A 13,090-nucleotide genomic window follows, 5' to 3' on the forward strand; every position below is an offset into this window, starting at 1 on the left:
TCCACATATATCGGTACCTTGCTGTAGGATGCTGAAACGTCAGACTGTTTATAGTTAAATTCAGGAAAAGCAGAAGCTATTTTATTAAAAAGTCTAATCCTGTCAAGGTGTGTCCAAACTTTTGACTGGTATTGTGAGTATAACCAAACATATCATCAATATAACGCAAAAACTTACGCAGGCATATACTGATTGCATTGGTCCATGTTACTATTTACACCCACCTACCTTTACACACCCCCAACCACCCACACATTTACATCCACCACCCACAAGCCCCACAACCACCTGCTCTGCCCCCTCATTCCTAGGCCTCACCTCTGCTGATGCGCCCCACACACATGTTGTCGGGCGACACGACTTCCTGTTTCACCGAGAAGTATTCCCCCTGCAGCGGGTTGAGGGGCGTGTCCCGCAGAATCACGTTGGAGTACTCGCTCTCATACTTGAGCGACAGCAGGTCCTCCGAGCTGATTGGGTGAAGGGTCTGGTAGGACTCTGTGATGAAGCCGGGCTCTGAGTACTCTGATGGGGGCACGCACTGTGCATGCTCGATGCCATAACCTAGAGAAAGGGTTAAGACAAGAGATAAGGATGGATTAGAAGTTTTGGTTTCCTTCAATTTCTGTTTACTGGACCCCTGAATAAGCCCTGAATGTGTAGTGTACTGGGTTTCAAAAATGAAGGGATAAAGGGATCGGAGTAGTTCAGCAGTCAAATGCTGTACCACTATGACCCAGGGGTCGCAAGCTCGATTCACAAGCCATGCCGCTTTGCCATCAGCAGCTGGAGTCTGAGGGAGCACGATATGCCATGCTCTGTCCAGGTGGGTAGATGGCGCATTAGAACGATGTTGACCGGCACAGCTATCTGTTAGCTGGTGGAGTGGTGGAGCGGGGGACCTGATGCTCTTGCCCAGGGATGCCGCATTGGCAGCAGTTCAGGTAATCAGGTGTACCAGATCCTGGTCCTACTTTACATCGAGTATCGCTAATAACTGTATAATTAATTTTTTAAAAATATTATAAGTAAATACATGTATATAAAACTTCAGTAACAGCATAATGTGGGCATACCTGTGTAATAAGAGTATGTGCATTCATATGAACTGCTGCAGAATACCAATCCTGCTGGATACACCTGTGTAACTGTATTAGTCGAACCTGAACCTGATACTCATGTAATTACATAAGCTGTACTGCTGTAATGCATCTGTAACAGCTAATGCATCACCAGCAGTAACGTTGATATTACGCAAACTGCTAATGTTGAACTACATGGTTATTAGAGATACTCTACATGAAGAAGGACCAAACATCCTCCTGCTGAGATCCTCAAACACTCTTAGTTTACAAATTGAGGATATCTGAATATCTGAACGGCATAAAAAATGGGTAAAGTGCCCCACCCCTTCTAGTCCAATGCTCCACCCACCTAGCACTCATGCTCCCAACGCTCTACCCCTTTGTGCAAGTCTCTGTCTCTTTTAGACCTGCTAACACTTTCCTCAGACAAATCAATGCTCATCTCGTATTACAGTCTCTGCGGTGGCTGTGAAAGTGAGAGTGTGTGTATATATATATGTGTGTGTGTGTGTGTGTGTGTGTGTGTGTGTGTGTGTATGTGTGTGTGTGTGTGTGTTCTAATGGAACACAGGCTGAAAGGCATCGGGGTACTCACTGACAAAGTAGTCTGAGGTATAGCGAGATTCCTGGAAACCAGAGGTTAGGCTGCTGACAGGGAACAGCTTTGTGTCATCTGTGTGAGGAAGAAGAACACACACACACACACACACACACACGTCACTGAATGAACAGTTTTCATAATGAATTCCTAATAATCATTCATTCGATTAGTTTTAGTATGTTTTTAAAACAAGGCGGTTACGCGGTCACACAGTTACGCTAATCTTTAAAGTAACGCTCTTTCGCAGCTTCACTACGTACTTCCTGTAACCTAACGGACCATTTCTCATGATCTTCACACACTCATTAACTGAAGATAAGCGGGAAGCGATGCGGTACATGCAGTTCGGTCTCCTCCTGCTGTAAACAGAGTATCAAGGATTCTGCTCCGTGTGAGAGATAAAGAGCCTGCAGAGAGGCATCGTTCACAAGCGAAGGGTGGGAAAAGCTAAGAGGCAATCTGCAACCGACACCAGCACTAGCGTGTTATTCGTATACAACAGATTTAGAAAGCAGATAGCATATGCTAGCTCATATCAAAAGCCGATTGGCTTGATAACCGCTCAGCACCTTCAACTCAATAGAGCTGAATTAGTACCTTAGTATCAAAGCATCCACAAACGCAGGGACTCTGAATGTAGGAAATGATGGACGAGAACGTAAAGTCTATACGTTTGAGGATAGTTCTTGATTCTAGTAAGCTTAGCAGGCCATGGGCTTGTTATTTAGCCACCCGTCACGGCTCATGGGACCTGCTCACCTGACTCGTCATGCAGATTTCTGCTCTACAACATCCGGATAATTTGCCTGTTTCTCTCTAGGGAGGCTCCCCAGGTGCTTCTTCAATACCCACTTACTGCAACTCCTTCCTGGCTAGCGCCTCTACGCATGCCATCAGGCCCCTGCAGCTGACCCAGAATGCAGCAGCTAGTCAAAGACCCTTGGAGCCCTTGGAGTTTCCTCAAGACCCAGCTAACATGCCCATGTGGGGCTTGTATGGTTAGCCCAACTGGGAGCCAGAAAGGTTGGCCTATTGGTTCCATGTTGGCTAAATATGGATGGCCACCAGGGTCCTACCAGGGTCAGTGATGGGACCAGGAGACTGAACATAGGGCCTAGATGGGTCCACCCATGTCCAACCTTGGCGACCCCTATAATGAACACCTTCAACACAGTTACCCCAGTCAGGCCACCCTACCTTTCTCCAGCATCTCTAAGTGCTCCCACAGGATGTCCCCCACAAAGTCAGGTGCCAGGTCCAGAAAGCGGTCCTTGCCCAGCGCGCACAGGTTGGCCCCGTTCATGCAGAACTTGTGGAAGTCGACGTTCTTCAGGCTGAACTCGTTTACCGTCCATGTCAGCCACTCTCGCACGTGGCCCTCTGTCCACTGCCTGGGGTCTGCAGGATGGAGGGTGAGGGGGTTTGATGAAAACATGACACTCAGTTCAAGGCAAGCATATTCCATTATGGGTCCAAATACGGCTGATGCTCTGGAGGCCTAATGAACCCATTCAGATCTGCAATTTCAGCTCAGCTCGTAAGTGGAATTCAATAACATTACTTAGAAAACATGAAGCACGCAGAACATAGGCCCTGGCCAACTGTGGAAAAAGATGAAGAGGAGGAGGGAGACGAAAAAGAGATGAAGTGAAGTATGAATCATGCAAAAGTTTGGCTTTGGATAAAGGAGCAGTTTGCACCTTTTGAGGTGGTTCTTTCTGGATTTTGCGGTGTGTTTAGGATCACCATCGTGCTTCAGAAGCCATCCTCCTTTCATCTTTCAGCTTTTTTACAGATGGTGTGATGTTTGCTTCTAGAATTTACTGGGAATCCATTACTGGATCAGTTATTCCCTCTACCAGAGAAATGTTCACCATGCCAGTTCACCACTGGCTGCAACACAAGCCCAAAGCATGGTCCAGCCACCCCCTTGCTTAACAGTTGGAGAGGTGTTCTTTTCGTACAATTTCACATAGTTTTTCTCCAAAGAGATTCTATTTGATCTACATCAGTCCTCAGGACATGTTTCTGAAAATGCCTCAGGCTCGTTTTAATGTTCCTTTGAAAACTCTTGATGTTGAACGTTGAGGTGAGAACGCATGAACTCATTCTATTAAAAATTGCTTTGAGGAATCAGAGTATCCATAAAGCTTTGAAATTTGCATCATCTGATCTTTTCTAATGACGACTGCGAACAAACCATAGCCCTAACAAACTAATTGTGAAAGTTATATGAGAGCTCAAACCTTGATGCTTGATGAATCTTAAATTATAAAAGAGTTTAACTGAAAAGTGTGTCATCTTTAACTTCTTGCCCTTTGAAGATCTGCTCATCTTTTACTTGCTTAGCCATTCACAGTAACAGATATTTTGACCAGGGGTGCCCACACTTCTGCACTGCAGTGTATATTCACTGCTCCTGAAACATGGAATGGGCGAAGATGGAATTAGGCCCAAAATAAGTCACAAATAATTATGTTTGAGCTGCAGGGTGTCATCAGGTAGTTATATACGGTATGCCTTATGTGGCTGCGCTGGTGGTACACTGAAATGAAACAGCTGTAATTGTAGCCTATGAGTCCACATGGACACATGCGTACACACACACAGACTTGTTTTCATACGATGTCAGCACATACATTACATGCATACATACATATACAGTGTATACGTACTCTATAGCTATCACTGATTATATTATATATTATATTATATACTATACACATATACACATTTAATCATTTGAACTTTTAATATGTTAATACGTTTAATTTTGCTCATTTCTGTCCTGCAAAGGCATGAATACAAACACTTCCACACACACAGACACATACATACTGTATGTATATATATATCACATGTGGCTTTTTTCATTTCCAGACAGACACCAAAGACCCAACACAGACTGAGAGTCCAGAGGCGCAGCCAAACGAAGCCACCCTGTGGTCTGCCTCAGTTTGGGGCAGCATAATTCATAAGCAGCACTGGGCTGCAAGTTCCCCGTATAGGCAATCTGCTCTCTGCATTCCTAAACAATACGGTCATGTGGAAGCTTGGGACAAACATGGGACAAATATAACATCACGGTACCTGACATTGTTATGATTTGCAATATGTATCTCCTATTTATTTATTTATTGGTTGAATTATTGTAAACATGTGAAAAAGAAACCAGCAAAACGTCCAATCAGCTACCAGTTGTTACCATCCAACAGCCTATTTATTTTGATGTGATTGCTATGCACTGGTAGTTGTTGCTCTTTATAGAATGTCTATAATTGGTCTAGTTCTATAATTTGGTCCTTTTTTGTTCTGAAGATGCCCATTTTATACTCAGAGGAAAGTGAATTTCACAGTAATGATAACACACGGTCATACTGCCCATCCCCACCCTGTCTCTTTTCTCTTCTTGCCTGTAAGGCACACATTTACTGAGGGATGGCAGTCATCCTTCATAGCAGAGGTCTTGAACCCAGTTCTTAACGACTGTGAGTGCGACTACCTAAACAAAACACAGACTACTCTCTTGGCCCCGACACTCACGAGGAACTGCCGATATCACAGTCTAACCTAATAATTAACGGAGAACACAGAGTCTTGTTGCTCAAAGTAGGTTAAAAAGTCTGGTCATTTCATTGGGCGAGAGACTGGAAGAAAGAGGATGAGGGAGAAGGAGAGAGAGAAGGAGAAAGGCTGGATAATATAGAAGCTATAATATCATGATAAATAAAAGGACTGATTATTATTCGGTAATATCTGTGGGTTAATCATGAAAATAATAACATGTTTTGTAGTAATGGCACTTATGAGAGTGGACTGAAGTGTGGAGCTGTAGACTTAGACTTAGAACCGCCCACATTTAAGCCTTTTTAGCAATGTGAGTTACTAAACAAGACATCTTGGTGTGTAAAACGAACTGGATACATTGCTGCAGAAGGTGTGTGTTACCTTTAGGGATGCCGAGTCTCTGCTGCTCCTTGGTGAAGCCGCTAAAGGTGGCCTTCAGGGCCTGTGACATCATCTCTTTGCTCCCCGGAGTCAGCAGGGGAACGTCCCCGCATTCCAGATCTGTTTCAAACAAGAGCAAGAGAAAAGGCGGGTCAGGTTACACAGCCAGAGTACGGCCCTAGCTGCTTGAGCCTGGGCAGCCTCAAGCCTCAATCGTTTGATACGACACTAAACCAAAGCAGGGAGTTCACTGATTCTTAGCCAACTTCCATTATACTCTGTAATCCGACGAAGAGTAAGGTCAGCGTTGTGGTAATAATCAGTCCACTCAATTATGGCTCGAACATCACTACAGTATGGTCTTCTTGCAAGTGTGTACCTCCTAGCCCCAATAACAGCTCCTTAGGGCCCCAACACCTTTCTCAGCTATAGGTCTACCAGTCCCCTCAGGCTGGTTTGGCCACATGATCCAGTAGATCAACCACTTCGGCCCTCCTAAGTAACCATCTGCCTCCATATTGACCCTTTAAATCCCAATACTGCCTAAGGATACTGCGGAACCTGAGGGGACATCAGCTTCTCCTTCAGACTATCCTATCCATAACCCTGTGCCCCAAACCCCTGTCCACCCACAGGCTGGCTTCTGTCACCGGGGGTCAGTCAGCAGGGTGAGAGGTCGCGGCGGCAGGGCGTTCAGAACAGTGGTGTCAGTGTTTGGCCAGATCGCCTTCACAGCCTGCAAGGTCCCCAGCAGGACACAGAGGGTCCTTTGATGAGTTAAACAGTGCCCGATGACTAGCACTAATCCAATTAGAACAGCCTGGGGTGACTGAGGAGGGGACCTGGGGAAACCCCCTCAAGGCTCAAGAAATAAATGTCACTGACTACCACACTGAAGCTTATGACCTCTACAAATACAGCATACAAAGAGAGAGAGAGGGCTATTAGGAGACTTTTTTAGGGGCAGGGCTGGGCTGGGCTGGGGGGGATTAAAAGGAATTAAGGCCTTGATTGGTGTGATGTGACTTCATTTACAAATGCCACATTTGGCCTGTGTCTCAAATAAAGCGCTTCCATATGGTACCAGCCACTTCAGTACCAAGTAGCGTGGTCACTGGGAACTGGGTGTAGTGTCCTGTTAGCATATGGATGCATACATATGGAAAAGTGAAATGACCGTTTTATGATGTGCCACTGAGAATTTCATCATGGTGGTAAATAGGCATGCTAGGTAACAGTTAGCCCACACCAGTCGGCCATAGCATTAACACCACTGACATATGAAGTGAAAAACATTGATCATCTTCATCTACAGGATCTATTAGCCAGCAAGTGACCAGTCGGTTCTTGCGGGTGACAAAGGTGTTAAAAGCAGGAAAAATGGTCAAGCAGAGGAATCTGAGTCACTCTGACAAGAACCAAACTGTGATGTTCTAGACAATGACTGGGTCAGAACATCTCTAGAACATCAGGCTAGGATAACTGGTAAACCAGCAGCAGGGTCATGGGCACCTAAGGCTCAATGATGCTGATGGAGGCCCCACCTCACAACCTACAGGATGCTAATGCCTTGGTGCCAGATACCGCAGGACGCCTTCAGAGGTCTTGTAGAGGCCATGGCTCAAATGGTCAGATCTGTTGTGGAGGCACAAGGGCGACCTACTCAATATTAGGCGGGGTGGTGTTCATGTCATGGCTTTAACTAGCTAACCTAGCTGCAATGTGATGACCTGCCGATTTCAGGCTCTAGGTTAGGGGGCTCCAGTCTTTTCTACCAATCAAGAGGCCAAGCTGGATCACACCTCACAAGAAGGCCGATGACCCCTGCTCTAGACTGTGAAGCGTACTGTGTGTGGTGTATGAAAATAAAGCATCGTGGCTGAACTGAGTGCGACACAAGGTATTTCTTTAGATGCGTAATGACTCGGTGTGAGAGAATCCAGCAAGAGTCAAAAGTGCTGATGCCCAGATGTTCTGCCATCTCCACATGGTTTTGAGGCACCACCTCTGGACACTGTCTCTCTCTCTTTCCCTGTAAAATTCAGAATTTGCTAAACTGACATGTAGGTTTACATTATAATGGCAACAAGCATTACATTGCCGATCTACCACGAAAGTGTTACCTATCAAATGACTGCGTACGTCCTTCTTTCTCTGTCTCAGCTCCACGGCACGCCACATCCGAGCCAGGAATGCGCAACAGCTGTCCCTCCTTCCCTCCCTCCCTTAGTCTCGCTCTCTCCCATCTCTCCCTCCGCTCTCTCCAGCGACCCTCTCCGCACATTTCCGACAGCGTTACATTAAACAGGGCGTCTAAATGGAGGAGAACAATGAGCGATTCGATCGGGACGCAGCCGCAGCTCTCTCTCCATTTTCGGCTCTTAATTGCGCATTAGAGAAGCCGTTCCCCTGCGTCAGAGCATTCACACGCGCTGGAAAAGAGCCCTATTTGCACATTAGCTGAAACGAGCGTGGCCAAGCAGCCCCTTCAGCCCTTCACAAAAAGCCACACAAAGGCCTGTTTGCGGAGTGCAACTGCTTAATGAGCGCTATTCTTCCCCTCTTTCTCTCCTTTTCCTTTATGCGTCCCTTTCCCCCACAACAGGAGCAGGTTTGGGGGTGAAGATACATGTTTTGTTTGGACAACAGATCACACGGCGGGGTCTAACGAGACATGGTAGAAGCCTGCTTCATTAGCGGACAGAGCGCAGGCACCTTGTGAAAGAGGTTAAAGCACTGACCGTTACTTTTCGGCAGATAACAAACCCGACTCTCCGTCTAGCCGCCTGTCAGTAGGGGGGTAAACATGCACTGATGTGTTTTAATGAATTATATTAATACTCCATCAAGCACGTGCTTATTTCTGGCCTGGTTGCGCTAAAAGGACCATAATCAACCCGAAACTCTGTAAAGTCTCTGTAAAGGCCGAGCCACAACACTATCCAGGACCTTCAAGGCCTTCAAGAACCCACCATTGAAGCACAAACAGGCAGGCAAGCAGGCAAGACACGAACATCTCAGCCACTCCATTTCTCTCGCCCAGCTGCAAGCGGCAAGGAGGCACGGCTTTCGGGGCCCAGCCCAGAGCTTTGAAGTGACTGCTGGTTTATTTGAGATGGATGGATCAGTTAATCTCCTTCTCAAGCTTTCTTTCCTTCTCTCTCTCTCTCTCTCTCTCTCTCTCTCACTCGTTCGCTCGCTTGCTTTCTGTGTCTGGCGCTCACGTCTGGCGTCTCGCTCTTTCTCGCTTGCTCTTGCTTGCTCTCTTTTTCACCATGTCTATCTCTCTCGCTCGCTTGTTCTCTCTTTCTCTCGCTCTTCTCACCCACGCAGTCCTGTGTGTGTGTGTTTAATGGAGAGGCCCCGTCCCAGCCAGCCCTGCCTCTACCCAGGCTCTGTCTCTAACAGCCAGATAGCTGTTTCAGAGGACCGAAAGGCTGTGAAATGTCACAGTGCGTTTGAGTTTACCCTTATCTGGCTCTCACTGGAAAAAGGCACATTACCTCCTTAGTAAAGTCTGAGGACCCGTATAGGGACTCTCAAATAACTGCATGGCTTAAGTATTAGCTGCAGTCGCTGATAGATGATTCTTAGATCTGTCTTAGGGTTTATATTGTTTAACTGTTTAAGGGTTTATTATTGACTAATTAAATAGTAAAACTGGATTGTAGAGGCCTCAGATGGACAACGCAACGCCTCTCTGAGGCTCTTTCCTGCTCTTTCCTCGTTCCATATCTATCTCCGCCTTGTCGCCTGTCACAGTGGGTGATGGGCGGGTCAGTGGTGCAGTCCATCCATCATCTTGACTGACAGTAGGAACAGACAAATCTCAAAGCTTTGATGTCTTAACATTGATGGAGTGCCATATGATTGAAGCGAGCTATCAGGTGGCGGCGCATCAATGGATCAGACTGTGAACAAAGTTATGTTCTGCAGTAATGGTGGACATCTGGAAGATACACATGGAGCTTTCTGCTACTGAGGACATCTCTGCAGGGATCAAGGTTCTGCATGTGAGCGCAACAATTTAGAGAATCCGGCAGGGCTGCAGTCCAGCACAGTTTGTTAATTGGCAGGTTTTGGAGGGATTTCCCACACTGTTCTGGACACCAGATTATGGGAAGAGATCTTTGCAGATAGAGGACGAGAGTCCACACGGGCTCCGAGTGGCTCAGTGCCTTTACTATGGCCTGGGGGTAGCGAGTTGGAATCCCGAGCCATGAGCTTTGCCATCAGCAGCCAGAGTCTGAGAGAGCACAATTTGCCGCACTCTCTCCAGGTGGGCAGATGGCGCTCTCCTTCCTCATCACTCGGCACTGACGTCTGTTAGCTGGTGTGGTGAAGCTAGGCACCCGCCTGGTTTTACATGTATTGGAGGTGGAGTGTTTACCCTAAGTCCTTACCCTCCGACATGACGGAGATGTCAAACACAGAGCCAACTCCAGCCGCTGATATTAATGTGCATTAATCGTTTAATTAACCGTAATACTGATTCGAGGTCACGTCGCCTTTAGCTTGTACAGGAAAACTGTCCCAATAGCTTGTATAGCAGGCTTTGCCACTGCAGGTGTGCACCCTCAGTGTGCTCATGTCTATGTGTGTGTGTGTGTGTGTGTCCTGAGCGCATGGCCACGTGGACCAAATTAGCAGGCTTTTTCGGCTCTGTGCCCGGGCCGGGGGCCGTGAAATTGCGATTATTGTGGCGGGGCCGTGGTGGTCTCGGGGAGCGGGGCGTGGTGGGGAGGGGTGCGAATGATTCACTGGACTGTAATGCGAATCCCATCACAAGACAGAGAGCATGAATGGAGCTCCTCAGAGGGATGACCTCACCGCTGGCATGGAGGCCAAGGCCCTGCCCCATCACTCTGAGAGATCTCATTCATAAAGAATGAGTGGTGATGCTATTGATTCAGGGGTCCGGTGACACGGACTGAGCAGGCATGCCTCTATCTTACAGACTTAAAAGGTAGCAGGCCTTGTGTGTGTGGGACTGTGTGTGTCCTTGTAGCGGCGCATGAGAGAAAGTGAGTGGGCGTGCAATAAAAAAGCCACACAGCTCATTTGGGTCTCTTTCAAAAGTCTGGAAGATATTTAAACCGCCTGAATGCTTTTGTTGTGCCTGATTTGTTTGAGTCTATATGTCAGATTAGCATATTGGCCATTGCAGTGCAGCCCCCTCTCTCTTTTTCTCTCTTCATGTATGTGTGTGTGTGTGTGTCTCTCACTCTTTGCAGGCTTCGTGTGGGTGTATTGTTTTTTACGTGACCTTGTCTGCACTGATGTCCGGCCAGAGGTGAGCGAGAGGGTGCGAAGTGAGAAAGGGATAGTGAGAGTGAGAGAGAGATAGCAAAGCTGGTGGTGCTCCTCCTCACACACCAGATACCAGGGCGAGTATTGAACCCACAACCCCGGACCCCTGGAGCTGTGCGGCACACACCAGAGATGCTAGCAGAGGCAACGTGTGAGAGCTATCATGCTCTCAGCAGGGCACTTCACTGCCCACTGCCTTTAAGACTCTCTGCAGGGGTCCGAGAGCCCCTCCACCAGCCATCCGGACATGACGGTGCTATCAGAACCACTTTGTTGTAGATCTTTATCTTTCCACTTTCTCCGGGAGCACGTTAGGGGCAGGCTGTAAAGTCTGGCTGGGCGGCTGGGATGAAGGAGGGTCATTCACCCAAGCGCAGGGGATGCGACGATGGGGGATGGGGGTGGGGCACAGGGCAAGGGGTGTGGTTCATGGCTGAGAGGGGTGCTTGTTCTGCCCACTATTTAGATTTCCATCTGAAGCAAAAAGAGAAGCAAAGGCTGGGACAGGAATAGCAGCGACTCCCCCAGAGGCTGTGCCAAGGCTGGACGGCTGGGTGGCTGGGCGTCTGGACGGACGGATGGGATCACGAGCAGGGGGCTCTCCCATCCTGGAACAATGCGGTTATTCTTAGAAGTGCAGATGGAGGATGCCCCGACACAGACACACACACACACACACACATTTAAAAGAATCAACGAGGGGATTCACGTCATATTCACCACTGCTCATAAAGCAGGGACATGAAGGGTGCAGAAGTTAACCTTTACCTCCTTATTCAACCGCCTTCACTTTCTGCGTTTCCTACCACTACCTTCACCTCTTTGCCTCTAATATCTAGTTCTGAAATCTCTATGTCTCCGGAAATAAATTTTCCGCTCACAACTTTTCACTACGCTATCATTTGCATTCTCATCGATTGCTGAATTCTAGCTGCAAAAAAAAGTTCATATTTTAATTTCTATATAAAACATTTTTTACTTCTTGAATAAAATACGTAGACATATTTAGAAATATATAAGATATAATTTATTACACACACAACTTCTTATATTCAATATATTTGCATTATATAAAATATTTAAATGTCTTATAGCACCTAGAATTCATCAGAAAGTGAGAATGCTAATGGTACAATGTACACCTAATTGTTTTTTTTTAACTACAAAAATAGAAGAGCAGCTTATAGAGCCACAATATATGCTGTATGTTGTAATATCTGGCACCTGCAGTATGATTTTTGAGGAGCGTGTGTATAAAATTATCCCAAACTGACCTGTTTTGAATTCATATGAGGATGTTTATCATATATTTGAGGAGGTATAGCTGCACCGCTTCATGGAGATGATTCATTAGCCTGAGTGTTGTTAACATGCTTTAGAGTGATGCTACAGCCACCAGAAGGGTGATGCAGATGACACGGGTGTGAATTGCCTCACGTACATAATGAATGGAAGATATTTCTTGAGAAATATGTATATTCTCTATGGTTGCTTCTATCATTTATGATATGATACAATTTCATAAAGTGTTTTCTAACTGAACCTGTAAAACTGCAGAACTGTGCAAAAGCTTTAGGCATCTGTGGACATTTCATTGAAAATTCATTGATTCATCAACTGCTTATCTGGACTACAAATAACACTCCTACAGAAAGTGGTGGAGGTGGTTCTCCATCACTGTGTTCATCATTAGAACATCTCCAAAGTTCTCCTCTCTCATGGAGTCTAGTGTTATTTAGAGTTCTCCTCAGATCAACACCTGCTTTGGTTAAATCAGGGCTTAATGGTGGTAAATCAGGTGAGCTGGAGGCCTGGAACCAACTCACAAGATCTCACCTACTTTCTTGTTCCTTTTTATGGGATTTATGTTCACCTGCATCTTATCTAATAGAATCTGGAGCTTCTACTGTAAAAAAAAAAACTCTCTTAATGCCTTTAAATAGTGCGATTAGGTGCCTCAACGTCTGCACAGGACTGTCTGTAAAATACCTATGCTACATTCGGCCCCTATAGATGCACGATTGCAAGGTATATCACGACTGCAGTATCTCGTACTGTGGTATTCTGACCAAATGACACAGCCCTAACAGAAAGATCCTGGTGGTGATTAAGGTGCATCCGCAGGTGTGATAAACTGTACGTTTTG

The 13,090-nt window shown here is 46.4% G+C and overlaps 1 protein-coding gene across 2 annotated transcripts in view; it reads right to left on the bottom strand.

Moving 5' to 3' along the window:
* Positions 1-13,090, bottom strand: part of ets1 (v-ets avian erythroblastosis virus E26 oncogene homolog 1) — a 67,892-nt gene that overhangs the window by 12,148 nt on the left and 42,654 nt on the right. For both annotated transcript variants that reach the window (XM_072695245.1, XM_072695246.1), the window contains 4 exons: positions 5,635-5,754; positions 2,884-3,084; positions 1,681-1,758; positions 319-564 (listed from right to left, as the gene is read on the bottom strand). In XM_072695245.1, the coding sequence (XP_072551346.1) occupies positions 319-564; positions 1,681-1,758; positions 2,884-3,084; positions 5,635-5,754 (645 nt within the window). The remainder of the gene's footprint in view (positions 1-318; positions 565-1,680; positions 1,759-2,883; positions 3,085-5,634; positions 5,755-13,090) is intronic.

The sequence above is a fragment of the Salminus brasiliensis genome, chromosome 13, assembly GCF_030463535.1.
Source record: "Salminus brasiliensis chromosome 13, fSalBra1.hap2, whole genome shotgun sequence".
NCBI lineage: Eukaryota > Metazoa > Chordata > Actinopteri > Characiformes > Bryconidae > Salminus > Salminus brasiliensis.